The 24,088-nt window shown below is 30.0% G+C and overlaps 1 protein-coding gene across 1 annotated transcript in view; it reads left to right on the top strand.

The window, feature by feature from the left end:
* The window catches only part of LOC107443529 (uncharacterized), a 23,200-nt gene extending 2,541 nt beyond the window's left edge, over positions 1-20,659 (top strand). Inside the window, exons 2-10 of the mRNA XM_043054491.2 lie at positions 626-763; positions 2,560-2,766; positions 4,665-4,741; positions 6,307-6,388; positions 8,015-8,365; positions 11,404-11,607; positions 14,656-14,749; positions 17,506-17,657; positions 20,622-20,659. Coding sequence (XP_042910425.1) covers positions 626-763; positions 2,560-2,766; positions 4,665-4,741; positions 6,307-6,388; positions 8,015-8,365; positions 11,404-11,607; positions 14,656-14,749; positions 17,506-17,657; positions 20,622-20,659 — 1,343 coding nt within the window. The remainder of the gene's footprint in view (positions 1-625; positions 764-2,559; positions 2,767-4,664; positions 4,742-6,306; positions 6,389-8,014; positions 8,366-11,403; positions 11,608-14,655; positions 14,750-17,505; positions 17,658-20,621) is intronic.
* Positions 20,660-24,088: the final 3,429 nt, after the last annotated feature.

The raw sequence follows: 24,088 nt of genomic DNA, 5'->3' as shown, positions 1-24,088 counted from the left end.
AATTACAGCGTCGCACACTTTCCACAAGTCCTTGTGTGACGGCTAGTGGTATTTTCTTCCACTCGGCTTGGAGAAGGCATGTAGGTTCCTTCACTGATTTTTTACGGGTAGTACACCCCTTAATTCGGCGATCCATCTCGTCCCAGAGTTTCACGATAGGGTTCAGGTCTGGGCTCTGTGCCGGCCAGTCCATTCGATTAAACCAATTGGCACCATACCAAGCCTTGGTGACCCTCGCAACATGACAGCTGGCATTGTCGTCATAGAAGTAACAGGGGTCCATCCCGTAAAATTGCCACAACGTAGGAAGCACATTGTCATCCAAAATAGTGCAGTAGGCATCGGCATTGAGCTTACCATGAATGGGGACCAAGGGTCCCAATCCACATCAGGAGGGCGTGATGTATATCAGGGCCGCTGTTATAGTCATTTGCATAGGTGTCCGATTACTTATTGGTAGATAGTGTATGTGTGTGTAATTGTTTGAATAAATATTTTTTTATTAGAATTTTTTTAAATACGTAAATATAATTTTTTATAATAAATATTTGCTTAGATATACAGATTTTTTTGTTCATATTTACTAAGTTTTGATTGAAAATAAGTTTTGACTTTATGAATATAGTTTCAGATAATGCATCCGAGCTATGTACTTTTAATCAACATGAATGTGGTTACTCATCTACAAGACACGGCCATATGCAATGGAGCTGGAAAGACTTATCTGCTAAGATCGAAAATTATCACTATAAAGAATTGCAAGGTTTGTTCTTCCTGGGGACTTTTTTTCTTCTTCGGAGAGGAGAAATTATGACGTCACATACTAACTAAATGCTTTCGATGTTCGTTCTAGCTATCGTATCTTACAATATTATTCGTATTAAGAGCAGCTATTTCAAGTCTCACATTTTATTTTATCTTGTAATTCGTTCTTAATACTAACTGACTATTCAAATACAATTTCATTTGCAGATTTTTTTAAAAAATTTACAATTGAAAATGAGGAAATAATTAATAGAATCCAAGTTCCAGTGTTAAATATGAGGCAAAGTTTACATTCAGATTTTCAATATAAAAATTAGATCTATGCTTTTACGCAACTTAACTTAGAAAGTGAGGAAATATTTAATCGAATCCAAGTTCTAGTGTTAAAGATAAGGCAAAGTTTACTTTCCAATTTTTAATATAAAAATTCGATCTATGCTTTTACTCAAATTAACCCAAAATATTATATGGCAAGATTGTGTTTCTTCCGGTCCTTGAGGTTGTTATAGTTCTCAGGACAGTGGAATAAAACCGAAAACCCAGAATAAATAGAAAATGTATCCTAAACGTAAAATAGACAAAGAGAACTTGTACGTATGAAATAAAACTAATCAAGATGTGACAGAAAAGTCTTAAAGAAATTTTATAACAAGTTTACTTAGAGAAAATAAAATATACCAGTAGCTACAACCATAATAATATAAAAAAAATATATATTAATTTTTTTCCATTTGCGTATGAGCCCAGTCCCCTACTCTATTTTACACCCTTATCTCTTTTTGGAGGGAAATGGGAGTGATTTGAGAGGGAAAATTGAATTTTTTCAAAACAGGCATTGTTTCCGATGCATTTAATGAAACCATTTACGAGATTATCAGGCTAATAGTTTAAAAGCTATATAGATTTTATATACAAAAAGTACAAACTTGTATATGTGCCTATTTACGTATCTAACATTGCGATCAAAAGAAAAAATGCATATATGTGGAATTCGTATCGACCTGCCATCGCTGGGATTTGAACCCGGTTCACCTCAATGGAAGGCAAACGTTCTATTCCCTGTGGATAGTATACCTTCCAACATGGCTGAAAGCCCTTATATAGCAAGACGGAAAAGAGAAAAACCTGGTACGTAAAACATTTCATTCCAGCATTTTTATCGAAAAAAATGAAATATCTGTAACTATCAAGATTTCTTTTATAATTCTGGCATATATATATAAAACTGCTTCTTTTCCAAGATAAAGTAGATACTGTTGAAAAATTTAAAAAAAGAATAAGTAAACTCCTCCCCAAAACTAGCAATAACTGAAATGGTTTTACTACCAGCCTTTCCTCTTTTCCGTCTTGCTTTCACCCCTGCCTTCCAATATGAAAAAGGCTACCACTGGCCTATGTGTAATATTTTCATTTAATAATAATTTTTTGCTGAAGATATTATTAAAGTTTGCCAAGTCATATTTTTATGCTTTACTAAAAAGAATGTAGGAACAAAATAGCTTTTCAGATAAACTTATAAATCATTTACTTGTAGTTGTGTGAAAAAAACAGTAAATCCAATTTACGAAACCGGAATGATACATTAAATCATCAACGTAGCTACCACCAAAATTAATTTTCCCAAAAGTTGGCAGCCCAGTATTCAACTTATTATCATATAGTAATGCTGAGAGACAGCTGGTCGACTTGTATCAGCTGCCAACTCATGAAGGGGTTAATAAAATTTTAAATGTCGTTTAATTTATTTAGTATATATGAAATAGATGTCGCTAATAACTATAAACTTTCTTTCAGGTGGTGTTTGGTTTATAAAAGATATCCTTAAGAACAGTGAAACAGCGCTAGAAGTTCTGTTGCGAACACCAAAATATTTCTCAAAAAGAATGCATTCATTCAAATGCTTGCACTTCTATGCTTATTGGAACAGATTTCTTGAGAATGACAACACAATGACGCCAAACTACATCCGAATATCTCAAGCTCCTAGAAAATACAATAATTGTAATCTGATTTCTCTCAAAACATAGAGGATGTCTCATAAATGATTGATTCATATTGAACGTAGATTGTAAATACTATCTGATATGAGAAAAAAATAATGTGGCATTTGCTGCATTGTTGTTATTAGAACAATACATTTTAGAGAAAAATGCATTGAGTTTAAATAATTTTAAATTTCGACACATGGTACCGCTAGAAGAAACATGAGCATGTTAAGAAGATTCAACGAAAACATTGTCAAATGTATGTGCGAAAATACAAAAATACATTCATACAAAAATATATACAATCATATTAAAAATACAAAAGTTGGCTACATTTACAATTTTGCTAAATAGATTTTAATAGTCAATGTTGCCTAGTGGCAACTATTTGAACTTATTTTATTAAAAACAAAATACTTTCCTAATAATACTGCCGGCAACGGTATATTTTTTTATTGAAATAATGTTTTTAAAATCATTTTACGGACACCCTATAAATCTGTTAGACTATCGGAATTATATTTGTGCTAAATTATGTAATATCCCAAAAAAAGAAATTTGAAAAAAAAATGCTTTTTATTCATTTACAAAAATTTATCAATGTATTTCAAAGAAGCTGTTGATCTTAATTCTTAATAAATGAAAATAAGCGCACATTTAAAAAAAAAAGGATTTTACCTTCAACATAGAAAAAGAGAGATTTCTTTATGTAATTAATAACCATACATTATTAAAATGTTAAATAAAATATTTTTACTTGTTTTGAAGCAAACTAATGAAAAAAATTAAAAATCAGTTTAAGAAAAATTCTGCGTCAAAGACTTTACTTGCTCTTCTTATCAAAATTTGCCAATCAGAATTTCGCTTAGTAAAAAACGACTTGTCTGAAAGCTTTTAGTATGATATTTCAAATTGTACAAACAGTTTTGCTGTGTTAAATCTTGTAAAACATTAACTGCTAAAAGAAAGATTGTTTTCATAGATTAGTATCGAAAGTGACTCAATATTTTTTATCCAACTCCTGTATCTATGCACTTGTTTGCTCCTTTGAAAGTAATACTTAAAACAAGAATCATAAACTGATATGTATCAAGTTACTACGCCCACCGTATTAGTGAAATAGTGACACCCTTGGGTAAACAATAAAAACAATATTCCAGGTGTGGATGATACTGTTGAATTACATAAAAATTTAGCTTGTAAATAAGAGAAACTGATTGCAGATTTGATGCAAAAGTATCTAAGTTTTGTTTAAAAAATTCTCATGCAGCGAAAAAAAAATGTTTCTCAGTATTATGTATCTTTTTTTCCACCTCGTTAGACCTAAATTAACCATTACAGATCTGCCAACTACAACGCCTTTTGCTAAATATTTTATAGAGTGGTAGACGTTCAAAAACCAAAGCATTCAGAAGTTTGGTAACTTTGCCAGCATTTTAAAAGCATTATAACGAAAGAGCTATAACAAAGTGACTTTGCATATGAACTTTAAAATCATTTATATGTAGTGGGGAAAAATAAGTTCAAATGAATAAGAAATGATATATTAAAACACAAACCTAGGCATCACTTGAATAAATTTTTACAAAAAGTAAAAACAGTTGGCTGCCCTACCATTAGGATACCTCGCCAAATTCAGCTTACTCACGACCTGGAAAAATTAGAGTCAATTTTTAGCACACATAAATGCATTAAAATATCTATATATTTTTTTCACATTTAAGCTATCACTTTAAAACAATTTTCAGGTTTTCATTCAGGTCATTATTTCATTTCATTATTTCAGGTTTAAATAAATTAAAAAATTTCTGATGAAATAAATTTAATAATCAATGAAAAATGAAATAATTTTAAAAATACCATTGAAACTGATTTTATTACTAATAATAGAATAACTGTTTTCAATTTTTACAGATTATAAAGATTTCAAACTTGAAGCTGATCGATGGCTGGAAATTAAAGTAGATATGAGCGTATCTGAAGATTATCAAGTAAATACCAAATACTATTAATTTTAAATAGGTAACATAAAAAATGTTTTTCTGTAAATATATATTGTTCAGAGCTTCGCCAGTTATTGTAAATTTATACTTATACATATCCCGTATTCAAGAGATAAATATTGTCAATTTGGCCAAATGTACGACGCGGAAAAAAAGAGCTAATTTCCTAAATAATTTCGATTTAAATATCGGATTTTATTTTTTCTGTTTCGAGAGCCTAATTTTGAATAAGCTTATTATAAGTTACGAGAGCGATATTTTAAACTAAAAATTCAGACAAAAATTGTTCTTTATCTGAAAAAAAAAATACAAACTTAAGTTGTGCTCACCTATTAGGAACTTACTGACTTTTATTCTTCTTTATTTATAAAATAAATTCCTTAAATGCTACAAACTTCAAAAGGAATTATGTATTTTTATAACTTTTATACGTTTTTTAAAAGTGACAAATGGTTACCAATTTTATTCAAGAAAGCTGAAGTTATTTAANTATATATATATATATATATATACTCGTATATATTCAAACATAGAACAAATTTCAAAAGATACAAAAAAGGCCGCGTTGTTTTCTTTTTTTTTGCGAATTAAAGAGTGAAAAAAAATAATTCGACTTTTCTTCAACCCTTTAATGGGCCCTTTATTTCTGGTAAAGGTAAATTAAAGCATTTTTGAAATTGAAATTGTTTTAAGAACAGTAATTGATATAAGAAGAAAAAAACTCATTTAGTTTATAAAAATGCCATTTTTTTGGTGGTAAATATATTTTACATGACCTATTAGGAACTTGCTGACTTTCATTTTTCTTTATTTATAAAATAAATTCCTTAAATGCTACAAACTTCAAAAGGAATTATGTATTTTATAGTTTTTATACGTTTTTTAAAAGTGACAAATGGTTACCAATTTTATTCAAGAAAGCTGAAATTATTGAAGAATGGAAACCTAAATTGAAAGTGGTAAAACGTGGTGGTAAGTATACTTACCACGGCCTTCAAAAAGGTTAATAGTGTTTACGCCAAAATTTGTAGCTAAAAGGTACTTTTTGATAAAAGGTACTTTTCGATAAAAGGTTTGCTAAAAAGTACTTTCTGATAAAATAAAATAATGAATTATTGCTTAAACTGTTGATAATTTCTAAGGTGATATTCTTTTTAGATAACAAGATCCGAGATAAATAATCGAAAAAGCTAACGAATGAAATTACTACTCTTTTTTTTTTGTTGAAAAAAAGGACAAGATCTCGAATCAGGAACACCAGAACCTACTGAGTTAACACAATCGTCACCAACCATATTAAAAAGAATTTCAATAATCCGAGGAAAGATTAATAATCTAACAAGGAATAGAATCACTAGTGTTTATATTTTTGAAAAATGGATCAAAATGGGAATATTAACTCCCACTGAATAAACATAAGCATTACCAATTATGTTAAATAACTATCATGGAAATTAATAATATATGGTTGTCATATAGATAACATGAATTATTAATTGCGTGGATCATTAATCTCTAATTATAGATATATTGATATATATTATTTTTTGCAGGTAGAGTTTGCTACTTTTTCTTACTATACTCGATCCATTGTTGTCGTGGATGATGTTAGGATCGTGGATGGGAGATGTTCAGGTAAAAAAGTAAATTTTTTATATTCTAATAAAACTGAAATTTTAGTCTGGATAACGGTTTTTATTTAAAATGTCTCATACATATAAAACGGAAAGAGATGCTATTTCCTTTTATAGAGTTACTGTCACTTATCCCTGCTATAGCAGCATGGCTATTTTCTCGAACAGCTGTTAGTTTTTTTAAGGAATCATTGATAAAACCCAGTGTTAGAAGATTCTTAGAGTCATTTTCGAAAAAAAATTGAGATTTCAACGAGTAAAGGTTTTATTTTAATTTTATTTAACTAAACAGCAGGGATTTATTTTTCTCAACAGTTTATGGCCCTAAGTGACAATCTTTGAGTGTTTTGGAGTAGAAGAATGTTACAAGCCCATTTGTCAACAAACATCCAATAACTGTTATCAAAAACCTGTTCTTTTGTAGCATAATAGAACACTGATAGTGGGATCTTGAAGTCACAAAAACTCAACTAATTGTTAAAGGATTAATATATATATATATTTTTTAAATTGGAAACTTGCGTCAATTATTCACTTTATTACAATTGGAATAAAGGAACGCTAATCTTTATTTTGTCCCTTACTTAAAAGAGCATTGTTTTGATTTTGAAGCACCAATTTACAAAAATACGCTAATCTTTATTTTGTCCCTTACTTAAAAGAGCAGCGTTTTGATTTTGAAGCACCAATTTACAAAAATAAGCTAATCTTTATTTTGTCCCTTACTTAAAAGAGCAACGTTTTGATTTTGAAGCACCAATTTACAAAAATGTCACTTATAACTTTCTGTCACTTAGCTCTTTATAAACGTAAACGCAATTAGAAAGGTAAATTTTTATGAATCAAATGTTATTTTTTTTAAATTGCTATAAATTCCATTTGAATAGTTCTTTCTTTTAAATAAATGGGAAAAAATGAAAAAAAATTGAATAAAATAAAAAAGTAAATTTAATTAGATTTATCTAGGATTAGGTAAGTTTTTCTAGAAAATAAACCGTGCAACTTAATCCCTAAAATAAAAGTGAAATTAAAAGCAGTAAAATTTCTATTACCCTCATGAAATATTTTTTAAAAATGTTTCCCAATAATCCACACTCTGAACGTCTTATGGGTTATTTTTCAAAAAAATTATGATAGTTTTATCTTAATTGAAACCACAGTTAGAAGGGATTTTGATATGACTTTATTATCTGATAAGTGCTATTTTGAGGGCATTGTGCTTGATATTCAACTTATGCATGTGCAATTTATGCATTCTGAAAATGTTTTTCATTCTTTCTGGTTTTCGTTTCGAAAAGATAACATTAATATTTAGAATTTAACGACTTATTGCTACTAACTGAGAGCTGATTGAAATTTTTAAAAAATGGATATCGATACTTTGATTCATTTATAACAAGTCTTTAGAGTGGACCACTATTTATTAAACATGTCTACTTTTGTTTTAATTTGAATATTTTTAAAGGTAATGGAGTTCCTTTAATCGAGTCTTTATCATGAAAACTCTCAGTTTTTTTTTCTTTTTTTTTTAAAAAAAAAAGCTGATTTCAAGCTGGAAGAAGAAATAAGCAAATGCCCTTTTATTAACATGAAAAAATTCTCTAATGGTTTGTTTAATCTCATTTAGATATGAAGCCTATTACAAGTCCATCAACTACTACTACTTCTGAATTTACTACAACAAGTACTCCAGATCCCTTTACCAGTACTTTATCTACGACAGAAAATACTCCGGATCTCTTTACCAGTACTTTGTCTACAACAGAAAGTACTCCGGATCTCTTTACCAATACTTTGTCTACGACAGAAAGTACTCTGGATCTCTTTATCAGTACTTTGTCTACGACAGAAAGTACTTCAACTATTGGTTCGATTGACGAAGAGAAAACTAGAAAGACTATGTTCACCAGAGAAGATCAAAATACAAATCCTTCTTTCACGACTGAAGGAACTTCTCTTGGAAGACTAACTACTAGCAGTAAGTTATTCATGTAATAACACATCTATTTTGCTTAATTATTTCTTGAGTTTCTTCAATTTTAAAGTTTTGTGGACGCTGCTCAAATTCTATTAAACTCTTTGTATGTTGAGGTTGCGTTTTTGCAACAGCTAGTTGTGCAGTAAAAAGCAAATATTTGAAAAAAAAAGGTATGCAATGAGACGTTGACTGGCTGTCGCATTATAATTTATATTTCTTGCTTAAGCGCATTGAAAAATGTTGCTGGGACATAGTTTCAGTTACAGTGAAAATTTCAAGAAAGACCACCCTTCTGTATCGATCATTCATCATCGCTACTTAATGTATTCAGTATTTACGACTATTTTTAGGTGGCACAGAATATTTTCCATAGACTTTGCGTTGAAGACAACATTTAGACCTTTAGGAGAACACCATTAAAACCCCTCTCTTTCCCCCAAAAAGTTTACTTATTTTGAATAGTTCTAAGATTCAAAATTAGCATTTCCCACCCAAGAAAATGACACGGATTGAAATTAAAATAGTTTTTGAAAAATCGTGTTCCTTCGATAACATTTTGAACTGAATGGAGGTAACCTTTAACAGCAACCAACCTCCATTAACGACCATTTTACTGTGGAGCAGAGAGTGGTCGCTCCCGTGAGGTTTCACTGTATAATGAGCTTCTAACTGCTCAGTATAACTACTTACATGATTAATATATTTTGCTTAATATTTTGAATAATATATTTTGATTTATATTATGATTAATATATTTTCGGAACGCTAATGTCTTTGTATCAATGAAATAATTTTAAAACGTTAAATCATTAATTTTGAATTTTTTTTTCTAAATACACAAGAGATTTTGACAGTTTTGAACAAATCATTTCAAAGGGCGCTTGAAAAAACAGCCCCACTTACTTTTTTCACATTAATATAAACCACTAGAATTTTAAATTTTTTTCTCTTAAAAAATTTGGTTTGATCACCGCATCATCCCCATCAATCCGGAGGTCCGAAAGGCCCAGGCTTCTCGGACATGGATACCACACAGCCGTCACTCACAAGACGGGTATGCGGTAATGCGCACCAAGTGCCCAATCCTACAGACCCACTAAGCTCGTTTGTATGAGCTTGCTGCAAGGGAAAGGGTTAGATCATGGCATGCAGATTAATTAAAAACAGATAATAATTAAATTAAGAATTTTAATTGAAAGAATTGAAAAAATTAACTAATGTTTATTCTATAATTAATTAAAAATAATAAATAAGTGGAGAAGTTAATAATTAAGCAAATTTAATGATTAGGTTAAGAATGATAATTGAAGGAGTTAAATAAATTATTAAAGATTAATCTACAATTGAAAAAATTTGTAAACCAAATGGAGAATATAATACTTAAGCATATTAAATGGAGATTTGCATCACCTGAATAAAACATTGATGATTAAGGAAAAGTTTGTGTGGACATGAAGAAACTTAAATCAATTAGTTCTACGCATTTGACATAAACTTAGGACTGTAATATGATTTATTACATTAGGTTTATTATATTTGATTACATGATTTGATTGTCAATTGATTTCAATAATTACATATTCAAAGTTTCTTGCAAAGGCTATAATCATATCATGGTTATAAGTTATTAAATTAGTTACATTGGTTAATGGTAGGTTACAGTGCATCATGACATTATTACAGTACATTAGATTGCATTACTTGAGTTTTTACAATGATTACATTCTTTTGTTACTTAGGTACATTTTAGTTACTTTGGTTCGTGGTTACAATGTTTAAATAGTACATAATTTTGTAGTTACATTGATCATGGGAATTGGAATTTAATGTTCTTTATTTTATGACATCCATTTCACAAATCATGAGTATTACATTTTTAGTTTTACAGTTATTGTTAATATTTATGAATTAATTGTAAATATTTGACATTTTTAGATTATACTAATGGTCACAATATTATTGGATATTAAACTAGCGAACTGATTGATTAGATGAATGCTGGACTGATAAGGTTATAAAAATTGAAATGAAATTGTGATACCTATTTATAGATTAAGTGGTTTTAATAAGGAGTTTAATTGAGAGCTGCAACTGTGGGTTTCGGGTTACTTGGTCGAAAGGGAAAAAATTGGCTAAGAAACTTGGTCTTCGGAAAAACAAAACTGGTTTTCGCCCTCTCTTGGTACCGAGGACTGGATCCATAGAACTGGTCTTGTCGCCTGCAGGGTGGCATTGTATCTTGTACAATGTTTCACCCAAATCATACTTGGAGATTTGGCGACCTCGACTCGTTTTGTGTACCAGTAAAACAATGTGGTTTAAAATCAACAACGTTTTATTTTGATAAATCTTAATAAAAATAAAGCTAACCGCTTTAGTGTGAATAAAATGCCTCCTAAAGATACTAAATTTTTAAATGTAATGGCAAAACGGGTACTTCAAATATATAATTTGTTTTTAAAAATTTATAATTAAATTTTTCCTGTTCGCCGCTAACATTTATAATCTAATTTCATAGGTAGATATCTGATGCCTAAATGTTCTTTCAAAAACAGTTCAAAAACTGCAAAATTAGAAAAACCACATATTTCTTTGCTGGGTAGTTTGCTACCATTTGAATACTTTGGGTTAAAATTTTAGAGTATAAGCATGATTGCTACAGTTTTCTTGGATCGCTTCATTTGCTTAAAGGGTAAATTGTGTATTACATAAAAAGCAGAGATGTAATATTCCAGATAACATTTCAATTGTTCTTTTGTCTTTTTTGCTCTTTGTATTTGGGGAGAGGAAAACATTTCGTGTTTGCCCAAATGACGGCTACAGGCGTCAACAGGTTTCTTGGTAAAAATGTGATAATTTTTCTTTCCAAATATACAATTGAAGCTCACTTACTTGCAGCAGTCATAAACAATGGGAAATATAATCTGTGTTTCAAAATACAATAGTCCTACAAAAATCATGCGGACACGTGTTAAATTAAAGAAAATTTGCATTTTTATTAAAATTTAATAAAACATATCATGTATTATACAATTCAGAAGACAGTGCAAGTCCATCGATATCCACATTCCAATTAACAAGCACTTCAAAGCAAGTTACCAGTAACAAGATTTCAACTCTAAGTACTACTTCAGCAATTAGTACGAGTGACATCGAAAACATTGGAACATCGAACATCACCAAGGATGACAAAAAGGAAAAACCCACGACAATGGCTTTGATTATTGAACCAGCAACCAAACGTAAGCAATTTAATTACATCGAACAGATAATTACAATATACGTGCTTTTATTAAGTATTATAATTTTTTAATAATAATCAAAAACATTTAGTATAAATTTTTTTTGCATTTATTTAAAAAATGCTATTTTATATAACAAAATACATAATTTGAGAAAATTCGGTTGAATAGCTCCTGAGAAATTGAATTTTAAAAATACATTTAAAAAAAAAATTCTGTTTCTGAAGAATTCTGTTTGACTGTTTTTGCTCAAATTTTGTATTTTGTCATGTAAAATTACATTGTTTAAAATGATGAAAAAAATTGTATACCTTATAATTCAAAATCTTTTTGACTATTATTAAATAAAATAATTAAAAATAAGGAAATATTTCTGAAATTTATATTTTTTGTGGAATTATCTTTCAGTAAATAAATTTTATAATTGTTTGCAACTTTTTTTAAAATTTGTTTAAAGAATTTCCGACATATGATGAATTACACGAAAAGTAAAATTAACAATAAGGGGTCGAAACTTTGGATCACTCTCTTGACCAAATTATTGGGACTACATTTCCCAGATTACAACCTTACAGCAGCAACTGGCCCTCCAACACAAATTTGAAACTGCAGTTCTCTTCTCGGACTCACAAGCGGCCATACAATCAATTAGCTCACATGACCGTCCCTTGACACCTGAGATTTTCCAATGTCAAGACCTCTTGAGGTCTTTATTTTTGAGGGGAAAACGAATAATCCTCCAGTGGGTGCCAGCCCATTGTGGTATTTGGGGCAATGAGCAGGCAGATTTACTTGCCAAGAAAGGTGCCAATTTGCTACAACAACTAAATACGGCCACTTCCTTTTCAAAATCAAACTGTTCCTTAAAGATATATGTAAAACCAACTCATTACAAGACCTTCAGACTCGCACAGCTTTGAAAAGTTGGAGAAATGTGAGCTCTTCTTTAATTCCCGACACACCAAGACGTGATGCAGTTGCGGCTTTCCCTATATATATACAGACCACGATTGTCTTTCTGCTCACTTATATCGCATAGGCCTTTCCACCACGCCTTTTTGTCCACTTTGTAAATCTGGAGAGAAATTGGGCAGGGACCACCTGCTTCTATGTGGGGCTCTTCATGGACTTAGACATGGAAATAAGACTTAGTTGAAAATCTGCGTGCAAATACCAAAGTTTAAGAAAAAAAATAATGATAAATTAAATAATACAATAAATAAATGTCTAATTGATCGGATTCTAAATTTGTTAAACCAGGAGTTGAAAGTTGTTAAATAGATACACTAAATTCATTAATATTCAAAATATTCAATGGTAACATATAGCTCAATTTTTTCCTACTACGGATTTTATTACATTCTGTCATTGGGCATAGTGTCACCATTTTGATAAACTTATATAATTTATATAAACTGTTTTTCTATGAAACCTAAATATCATTTTACATCTATAACAGCCTTCCTAACATATATACTTAAGAGTTTTTATATGGATATTCTACCATGTTTTTAAAATTTTCTAGAGACGTGTTTGGTATGAATTTATTTGTTTGTGACCGTATTTTGTATTAGGTAATAGTAAGCTGACCAGCTACCTGATTAAATTATAAAACTGGTAGCGAAATTTCTAAAATAAGCATTCGGCTACCCACTTATTTACCTTTTTAATTATTTAAAAAAAGACATTCCTCTCAGAAATTCCCTACGAAGAATTTATGTTCTTGGAAAATTAAATTTAAAAAGTACAGCATTGAGTTTCTAAAGATCGATACAGAAATCCTACAATTAATCTTTCTATAGTTTCAAGAGAACGCTAAGTTATCTCAGTTATAATATGTACAGAACAATGGTAGTGCAGCAGGATACTGGATAAAAATGTTTGTATATAATATATATATAAAAATAAATGTTGATATCTTCTTAACGCTGTTATTCGAAGCTCTTTAGCCGAGGAAAATATAAAAAGTCATAGTTTAAGTGCTTTACGTAATGCGATGATCTTAAACTATATTTATATTATCTTGCTGCGAAGAATTACCTGGACTTTAGAAAACAGACAGACAACTTAAATTTTTTTAAAAGTTATTAAACTTTCTTGTTAGAAGTCGAAAATTTGGTGATACTTTTCCCCCTTGATGAAAATTATCAAAATTACTGCCGTATTATCAATTTTTGCAAATTATTATGAGCCTATGTAATGCTGAATTGAAGTGCGTTTTAAAGTTTTAGCTAAGCGTGCGAGACCAAAGCGTGCAAGACCAAAGCGTTACCAAAAGGTTAAAGGTTTACCAATGCGTAAGAGTCAAAATTATGATGACCTGTTCCTGGATCATTCGGAAAGACGTATCCCAAACACCGAGGCCAATATCCCATTGAGCAACTCTAGAACGACGTTGATAAAGTATTTCTTTTGCTGCACAATTTTATTTTGGCCGATCAATTTATTTTCAATGTCTACTCCTCAATTTACTCAGCTAATCTAGAATTTTTATCGTCGATAATTGCTTAAATCTTCTCAACTGGTTTGCCAGTAATAATAAGACAGTGGCTCTCCAATGGATTCTGGCCCACTGTGAAAATCAAGAAAATGTTATTTCCTGGTAAAAAAGGGGCCTCTGTCCTTCAGACATCAACTTCCCGACTTCCTTTCAATAATGTCAATAGTCGAATAAAAATATCTTCAGGGATTCCTTCAGCGAAGAACTAAAAAATCGCAATTTAAATAAACCATAGGATTCTTAATGTCCTTCAGTGACCATAGATGAAATATGTCACCATGTTTCGTCTGATATATGGACAAGATATTCTGAATAAACATCTATGTCACATCAACGTAGTTCATGATCCCTTTTGTACCTTATGTAATCTCTACGAAGCGAATAGAGATGGACATGTCTCACTTGTTTAGATGCTCTCCTCTTTGATCTCATTTATAGATTTACTGTTATTACTGTTATGTTTTTGATATTCAATTGTCTTTTTTTTAATGTGACTTAGGAAATTAAAAAAAAATATCTAAATGTTTCTCTTTTATGTCCTTTTACAGACCAGATGCTAGTGTTTATTTTTATTTGCTTTCTGGGAGCTACTTTTTTCATTGTTCTTGTTGGAGTCGCCTTGTCTGCAATAACGTATAAAAGGTATACATCATATTAGTCTTTGTAATTTATATTTAACTAGGGGGCTAAGCCCTCTGTTCGCTGCCGCTCACCAATCCCGATTATTGCTTCGCAATAATTGTCTTCTCTTGGCAGAAAGCATTTTTTCCACTAAAGTTAAATTTATTCGCTTAACATATATGTACTAAAAGGTATTCTGTTCACTTACTTTTGTGCCTCTACTTCCCACGTCCAAATATTATTATCTATTAGTATTAAAAACTTTTAGATCTCTTGGTGAACAGAAGTCATTTTTCGAAGTAATCATTTTTTAAAATAACATTTATATTCTTATAACATTATTTTGTTTAAACAAATTAATCAATATCAAATATATATATACACTGGTTATCATAAATTAAGGAAAATTCACAAAAATCGCGATAACTCAAGAAATTACACATGGAATTTTATGAAACTTACCCACAATATACAACACATAGTAAGGTATTAAACAACATAAAAAGAAATTATCAGACATTAATAGTAGTATAGAAATTAGCACATGTATAAAATAAACAAATTGGAAGTATCGGTTTGCAATAGAAAAAGTACCTTTAATATGGAATATGATTGCCTCTAGAAGCAATACAGCACAAACAGCGATGTGTGATGCTTTCAATTATGCGGTCTATCAGTTCAATAGGAAGTGAGAGCCATTGCTCTTNCCCAAAACTTCTGCTATTTATTACCAAACATGGTGTATATTTTTTAAAGAAAAATTTTAGTTTCAAATTTGTGTCGTAACTTTGTATGAAATGTGTTTTATATTCTAGTGTCTGAAATGTCCTATAGACTGTTATATAACTTGATATGAGTTTTCTTAGTGAAAGTTAAGTAAGACCCTAAAAAAGCTACTTGTGCTCTTTTAGCTAAGGGCTACCCCAGATCTACTTGTGCAAATTTGTAAAAAGCTTTAAGTGACATTTTTTTGATGAATAAGATGGTGATAAAATGGTTTTCTGTGCAAAGAAACACCAGGTTATTTTGCTAATTATTACCTAACTATGAACAGAATAACCATTCAGGAAATATTTTTGTGTTTTTAAAGCCAAAACACTGTTTTAATTTAAATGGTAGTTATTAAATAATCTAGATGATTGGTTAAGTGCTTATACTTGCTAAGGAAACTATTTGGATTTAATGTTCGTAGGATTTTTTTAATAAGTATTTTTCCCAGTCTTCATAAATCTATGTATATTTTTTTTTTCATTTGTAGGATTTTAAAAAGAACTTAAAGGGAGTTAATGGAGGAAATGACTTTGACGAGAATTTATTGGAGGAGATTTACACTTCAATAAAGTAGATATTTCATATGTTATTGAATTCACTTTTGTAATCTTTAAATAATATTGAATCTTATTCTGATTTCTAATTTTTATTTATTGAAGTTATTTTTAAATATAAATTCCACCAATTAAATTGCTTGATGCGTCAATAATATATATTATTCAAAGGTTTTTTTATCATTTATTGCAGCATTTTATTCAATTATTACACATCACTCAATAAGTCTCGGGTCTGACACATAAATGACACCACTGCTAACAAAACCATATGATTTCTGGATATTAGCAACTTTCAAGCCTTAATTGTCAAAATTTCATGTCATTCTGATAATTAGTTTAGTTTAGAAGCTGCAAGTGGTTTAAGTGACCCTATTTTTGTAATTTTTAAACCAATAGATAAAAAAAGAATTTCGTATTTTGATTAAGAATTGTTTTTGGATGGGGAAAAATACTGTTGAAGCAAAACACGATGGCTTGCTGGATTTGAACACAGTCATAAAGACATTGATGATGCTAAACACTCAAGTCATTTTAAAATCAACCAGTGTTCCAGAAAGTATAAAAAAAGTTACTAAGATAGTTTTGGAAGACTGTAAAGTGAAGTTGTGTGACACCTTAAGGATATCAGAAGGTGATGTGTTTATAATTTTACATAAAAATATGAGCATATGCAAGTTACTTTCGAAATGGGTGCAGCATTTACTCACACTCAACCAAAACGAACGTGTTGTTTGAAACTTTTAAAACAAGTTAAAAAGGATGTCTATCGTTGGTATGTGACAATGGATGAAACTACTGCTACATTCTTGAATAAAAAAAAATCTTCAGGTGAGGGGAAAGCAGCTGATGAAAGTTATCCAAAGCAAACAAAATCTCAGTAAAGTCAATATATATATATATATATATATATATATAATAGATAGATAAATACAAGAAAGCATGATGAAAGTTAAGAAAAACAATAAGTTTCATTTATTTAATTATTATTCCCCCCCCCCTCTTTTTTCATATGTCTATAATTTTTCTTTGTTTTATCGTCATTTTGTTTTATCGTCAATACTTTAGAACTATAAATAGATAAGTTTAAAATTTGTCAGATGATTAGCACGAATTAAAATCCTTTTACTAATCAATTAACGTTTAGTTATCATTGTTTGAAGAACCGTTTCAAACGAGATAAGAAATTAACGATCAACGATATTGAAGATTGCACCGTTGGAATATAAATTTGAACAGAAATTCAAATTTGTATCATTTTTCCCGATTTGTGAATATCGTTAAAAAGAATAATGAGGAAATCATTCTGGAATAAACAGACGATATTTAAGCACCGTAAAAACGTAAACTGAAGTAAAATTATACCTTGCTATATTCTCGTCTGATGCAAAACGTAAAGAATATGAAAGGAAAAGAAGAAGTGAACATGAATAAGCGAACTTTAAATTTAAGCACAGTATTTTGCTTCCTCATGTTGGCTCGAAATACAAAATCGCTGAAAATTAAATCATTACAAGAAGATGGTAGAGCACTTGAAATTAGAAAAGATGTGGCTGTTGATCCACAAAATACTGATAGAATCAATAACCAATTGAATTTAGAAGGTAAGTAACTTTTTTTTAAAATTCGTTTTTTCCCCCTCGTTCATTTATTCAAATTCTGCAGAACGAAAAGCTAAATGCAATCTTAGGTTTAAATTTCATACCATGAAAGAAAAGATATTGTGGAAAATTTTTGGTAAAATATGTAATTTTTAATTATGATTTAATTCCAAAATAAATGAAAAAAAGAAATGGGGGCTGCTACAGATGTGAAGCTCCCGTAGACCAATGGAATATTTCTGCTATTTATCACTGAAAAATTTCACTGATAATTCTGGCAGAATAGCAAAACTTTGATAAACTTTTATAAGTTATAACTAGTTAAATGACTAGATTTTAAGGCAGCAAATTAAAAAATAGGATTATGGTAGAAAAAAATGTAGTAAAAGTGAAGTAGCTGCATAATAACCCTTTTAAATAGTTTAATATTATATATTTTATTTCTATTTAATATTTTACTTTTGCGGTTTATAAACATTATACTTATAGTTTTTGTAGAAAGAAAATGCATGATTCATAAAGGGTAAAGTTTTTAATTAAATCAATCAAAATTTAAAAAAATGGAGGTTTTGAATAAAATCGTTTTTTTTTCTTATAAATCAATTTGATGCATCAGCATTAAATGTAAGTTGCCATTTTACAATCACTTCAAAATAACAAAAAATTTATCAATAGTAAGAGTAAAAAAACATTCGAAAATGTATTTTAGAGAAATGTTTAAAATGTACTTTAAATTTTGGAAGTTTACTTAAAAGAATTGCTATAGAACTTGAGATGTTAACTATTTGAACTATTAAGTTTGTTAACTATTAAGTTTGTGATGATGCTGGAGGGTAGTTTTAAGAACTGTAATAAAAATTAATATGTTTGAATTTTTTGTCATTAAGGTTTGGTAAAAAACTTTTAAACTGTATCTTAAAGAAATTAAAAAAAATTAATAGAAGTTACTGAAATTAACAAACATACTGTAGAAAAAAAATGGTAAATAAATTAATTGTCTTACAAAAAATTATGCATTTTTGATAAATATCCAAATAAATCATGAGTTTCCGACTAACCATCACATAAAGCTTTATGAGGATGGTGTTTAACATCTAACAGTGGTAATAAATTTCAGAAAAACCTCGATCATTTAATATATTTACGACAACCACCAAGCATTATTTTATTTCAAAAAATAAATCTGTATACGAACTTTGCCCAACCAGTCTTCTAAGCATTTAAGTGGTATTATAAAAAAGAAAATATGTGATACATTTAGAGTGTATTTACTTTACGTTTTGCATTTTTACAAGAGCTTTGAGAACTGTAAAGTCACTTGTTCTTTTAAGGTGTATGAAAGTTCTAAGCAATATAAAAAACAGTATGACATATAATATAAAATAGTATGAAAGCTCTAAATAGAATTATGAGTAAAAAAAAGGGCATTTCGGAAATAAAGAATAAAATAAAAAAAAGTATTTTCATTGATAACATTATACCTACTAATTTTAGAAACAATGAATAAAAATAGTCTTATGATAAAAAAAAGTTTCCATCTTCCCATCAAAATCTTGTTTTTTAATTTGGTGCTTAACAATCCACTATTTTATCTTGTAACTAATTGAGAAAGTGTGACATAGTTTTGCCAATTAGCCGATTGGTAGAGAATTTAAATTTGTGCAAAAACCGTAGAAAGTTGGCAGCTCTGTTTGAAAATAAATGTGACTCAATGTAAAATAATTGGCAACAAAAGTGCTGCCAACTGAACAAAAATGAAAAAGTCGTGGAAAAATTTGTTTGAACTGAACTAGTTTGGTGATTAAGTATTTTCCAGAAAATATTTGTAAATCAAGCAAAATATGCCAAGACCAAGAAATTAAGCGAGATAAATTTCAAAGTTGCCGTTGTGAATAAATATTATCGTCTTAGTGCCTATGATGTATTTAATCATTGAACATCTATGATTTAGTACTTTTCACATTACCTCAATCATAAGTTGGTCATGAATTTATTGGTAAAGTACTTTCCGACAGCTAAATTCACACTTTAATTGCTAGAATTAAAGTGTGATTAAAAATTACGACACTTGTTACCTCCTTCTAATTTTTTCTAGAGCCTAACGAACATGGAAAAAAAGTATAAAAATATTTACAGTGTAATTAGATTGTTTTATTTAGTTCATGTTGACGTGGTATAAATTCTGAAATTGGAATTGCTGTTAGAAGTGGTTGGCAATCGTTAGAGTCAAGCAAGACAATACGGGATCGAGGGATCGAGGTTCTACTGTAAACAGATTCACGAAAAAAAGTGACCCACTGGGTACATGCGATATACGTACTCTTACAATCTGTGGCATCGAAAGTCTTGTTGCCGTCGCTGTGCGGTATCACGGGTATAGGGATCTGGAAAGAATATCCTTCCTCTTCAGATCTATGTCTGAATTGAAGAAGCGGCCTCAAAAATGAGATCCCCTATGCAGAGGATCAAAATTAGGATGGCATATCTCCGGATCATCCTCAGGGATGTTTCCCAGACTGTCGCCAATAGCCCATTGTGCAGCACCAGGGCGACATAAATAACGTACCTACCTATTTCGAAAAGAAAAAAAAAACTATATACCGATATTAACCTTTAGATATTGGCTGGATTATTCACCATTAATGTATCATACTTAAACTTATTCACTTCAATCAAAGGATATATTTTTATATTTCATTTTTTTTCCATTTTCAAAGAGAAATCGAAAGCAGTGCGGTAGTTTAATTGAAAAAAGCAAGATAAACCAAATGTTTTGAAGAAGTGAACAAAAGCAGTGCGTGAGAATAAGGGTTGCCTGAAACATATTTCTCGAACGGAGCCACATTATGTGTTGAAAATTTCAAATACGTTGTAAATTATACAGTTTGCAGTTACATACCTAGAAGCTGTTTTGAATAATGGGAAAATATTTGCAGTAAAATAATTTAATTTTTATCCTCTTTTCAGGAAGTGTAATTTTATTTTCATTCAAGGAACAGTCATGAATACATTTTTTAAATACTAAAGAATTATCAAGAAAAAAGTTGTTTTATTTTTCAGTTTCAGGGTAACGCACTCTGCAGAAGTTTGTCTCTGTGTATATTTTCTTACAAAATTATAATACATTCTCTCAAAAAATGCATTCTTAAGGATATGTACACAGTTCAAAATGAAAGGAAGTAAGGAAGTGAGCATATTTCAAAATTCGTTTTTCAGAAAATGGATTTGCGTATTTAAGAAAACAGGTGCCTCATCTGTACGAAGTGAATAAAGTTTTTCTTTCCAGCCAAAGTCTTGTTTGGTAAAGAAAACATTTAACATTGCTAAAACATCAACTGCCTTTGTAGTTTGCAAAAGAGACTCACAAAATAAGAATTCTTCTTTGATAGTATCAAGAGACACGTAACGAACAAAAACAAGAAGTTGACTATAATTCGAGATATCTGTAGTTTCATCCAGTTGCATACTAAAGGGAAATGGCGATACTTTCAATTCATCGATGATCTTTTCAAGATATTGCAAGAAATTTCAACTATTCTTGAATGTGTCACATCATTTGAAAATGGAATTGCCTCAAGCTTTTTTTCTCTGTTCCAATCTACAAACTCATTCAACCATCTCCAGTGCAAATGGCTTAATTAACGTCTCTCCAATAGTATGCGGTTTCTTGCTTTTAACAATATGATATGCAACTTTGAGAGATGCCTCAACCGGAGATTTTTGTTGAACACCAAATCCAAGTTTGTCTAATGTTCTAGATTTCAAAAACTGGGCTTTCTTCTTAGTAAAAAATCATAGATCTAGTAACCTGAACAAGGTGTCAAATGTACGTAGCTTGATAGGGGATAATAAAAATAGTACAGCGGACGTTATCAGGGGGTTGCCCCAGATGGTGGAAACTGAAAGCCGGTTAATGGAGGATGTTAAAAATATGACAGGGATACTAGAGGGTTGTGTGCAGTCCGTACTGAATTTGGGGTATCTCGATCACCTAGTTTCAAGCATGTATGTATTTTCACCTTTTAGAAAGAAAAAAAGATCAATGTTATTTAAATATTATTGATCCAAACTTTTTAAAAATTAGGAGTAGTCGGTGGACCCCCAAAATATGACCCATGGAATCCTAAGGGGTCCATGAACCACAGGTTAAGAAACCCTGCTTTAACCACTCCATTTAAATTATCAACACCTTCAAGATGAATTGCTTCACTCCGCACCGCAGTAGACCTTCGGGGCAGAAGGAGTGATACAGGGACTCCAGATGTTTGTTGATTAGCATCAATATCTAATGATTTTTGTAAATATGTACACCTATTTCGTAAATAACTCCCTTATTCCAGATTATTTTTTGATTTGTATAGTTCATTTTGTGTACCTCTTCATCTTTACAAGATTTTGACTATTTACGTTTAATTTTACGCTTACGTAAACAAATCTCACCCCCTTTTTCCCTCATTGTTTTTAACCCAACCTATGAAAGAGCACGGAGCGAACAAATTTCCACAAATTTAATTTTTTACTATTAAACAAGATTTATTAACAAATGATAAAATCCTTCTAATGATGGTCGTACAACAAAGTGTAATGGTACAATGAAGTAAAACTTACGAAAGAAGATACGATTACGATTTTATTATGGACTAGCCGCCTAAGGCGGCCAGCTGTCCGCCACGCTAAAGGTTTTCACAAATAAAGTTTTTTAAAACATAGCAGGAAATCTGAAGATTAGTGGACAATTAAAGTGTTCCTGTCCTGCAATTTTGTCTTCATATCCAGTTCTGCTGCAGATGTGTTATAGCTCTTGAGAATGCTTGAAGATGTAACTTTGCTATGGTAACCTAAGGCCTATGGTAACCTAACCTATAATATAACTATCAGGTGGAGACTTGTTTTCTCTTTTCTTAAAAAAAAGGCCTCAGAAATTGTAAAAGCCTACAAAAGTTGCTTTCGAAATCATCATTGGCCAATAGCTGAAAATTAAAACGCAGTTAATAACAAATTTAAGAAACAGCAATAAAATAAAACTTGTGTCAGTCAGCATACAGATAGTATATAATTCTTCCTATTCTTGTAAAACTTCTTTATAAACATTATTTTTAGTTTTTCCATTTGGTGCCAATAAAGGTAAATTCTTTTCCTCACCAACTCCTGAGCAGCTAACATTTTTTATGGTATCAATTTCTATTTCTATATAATTTTTTGTGGTATCAATTTCTATTTCTATATCGCTACAAAGATTATCGTATTCGCTTAAGAAGAAAAATTGAGCGAGGAAAGAAGAAGAAAAACTTATTATAACAATTATGAACAGCGACAAATATATCAAAGCGAAGCGTTCTATTTACGTATCGAATATGTTGCTACATTTTTAATACAAAAGTTAAACTTTTCTCCACTTTGATAAATGTAAACTGATGCGAACCTTACAATTAAATTATTAATTCCTACGTATATTATTGGCTTAAGTTGTCGAAAATTAGTATTTCAATTGTAAGGTTCGCATTAGCATACATGTATAAGAGTGGAGAAAAGTATATGCATTTTTAATAGTTTTTTGAATATGACTCTTTGAAGACGAAAAAGCATATATTTTCTTACAAAATGACTAAAAAACTAATCCAAAGTTTTGAAAAAGAAAAAAAAATACTTCTTCATTATGTCAAAACACAATTATGTGCCGAGTTTCGTGCCTGGGCGAGGCTTCTGGGGTAAAGTGACCACATTTTCATTGAGACAAAGCGGGACAAATGGGATGAAATGAGAATTACAATTTAGTTATATATATATATATTTTATTGTATACATTCATATACTTGTACAAAAATGCACTTATTATTAATTATTGGTAACTATAAAAATATTTGTAAAAAATAATAATTTGAACATCATGATTTTTATTCAAATTAAATTTTTTATTTAAAAAAAAGTATGATTTTCTTTCACGGTCATATTTTTGATCTGAGTGAATACTTAGCAATAGATTCGGATCATTTATTAAAATGTCGTGAAATATTTCACATGAATTGGTCAAATTATATTTTACACTTAAAATAGATTTTTAAAGTTTTAATGTTCAACTGCGTTGTTTCAGTTGTCCATATTTTATTGATACCAGAAAAAACATGTTCTGTTGCTACATTTGTTCCTGGAAGGAAGAGCGCGAATTCTACAATTTTCAAAATATTTTGATAAGGAATATTATTCTGTTTAAAATGAAGGAATAACTCGGTCCATTTTTTGTCTGTTTCCACATTTGCAGATAACCAACATTTAATTTTTTCATCTGTAACATTTCATATGTTCAAATTATTCTTTTTTAAAATAGTACTTACTGAATCAAAAATTATTTGTGAAGTTTCACTCGGCAATGAAACAAAATCTAATATTCTATATTTAATTCCTGTTTCTGGATCAAAAAATCTAACAATTGTGGG

Source organism: Parasteatoda tepidariorum, chromosome 9 (genome assembly GCF_043381705.1).
Source record: "Parasteatoda tepidariorum isolate YZ-2023 chromosome 9, CAS_Ptep_4.0, whole genome shotgun sequence".
NCBI lineage: Eukaryota > Metazoa > Arthropoda > Arachnida > Araneae > Theridiidae > Parasteatoda > Parasteatoda tepidariorum.
This window is presented reverse-complemented; position numbering and strand designations above follow the sequence as displayed.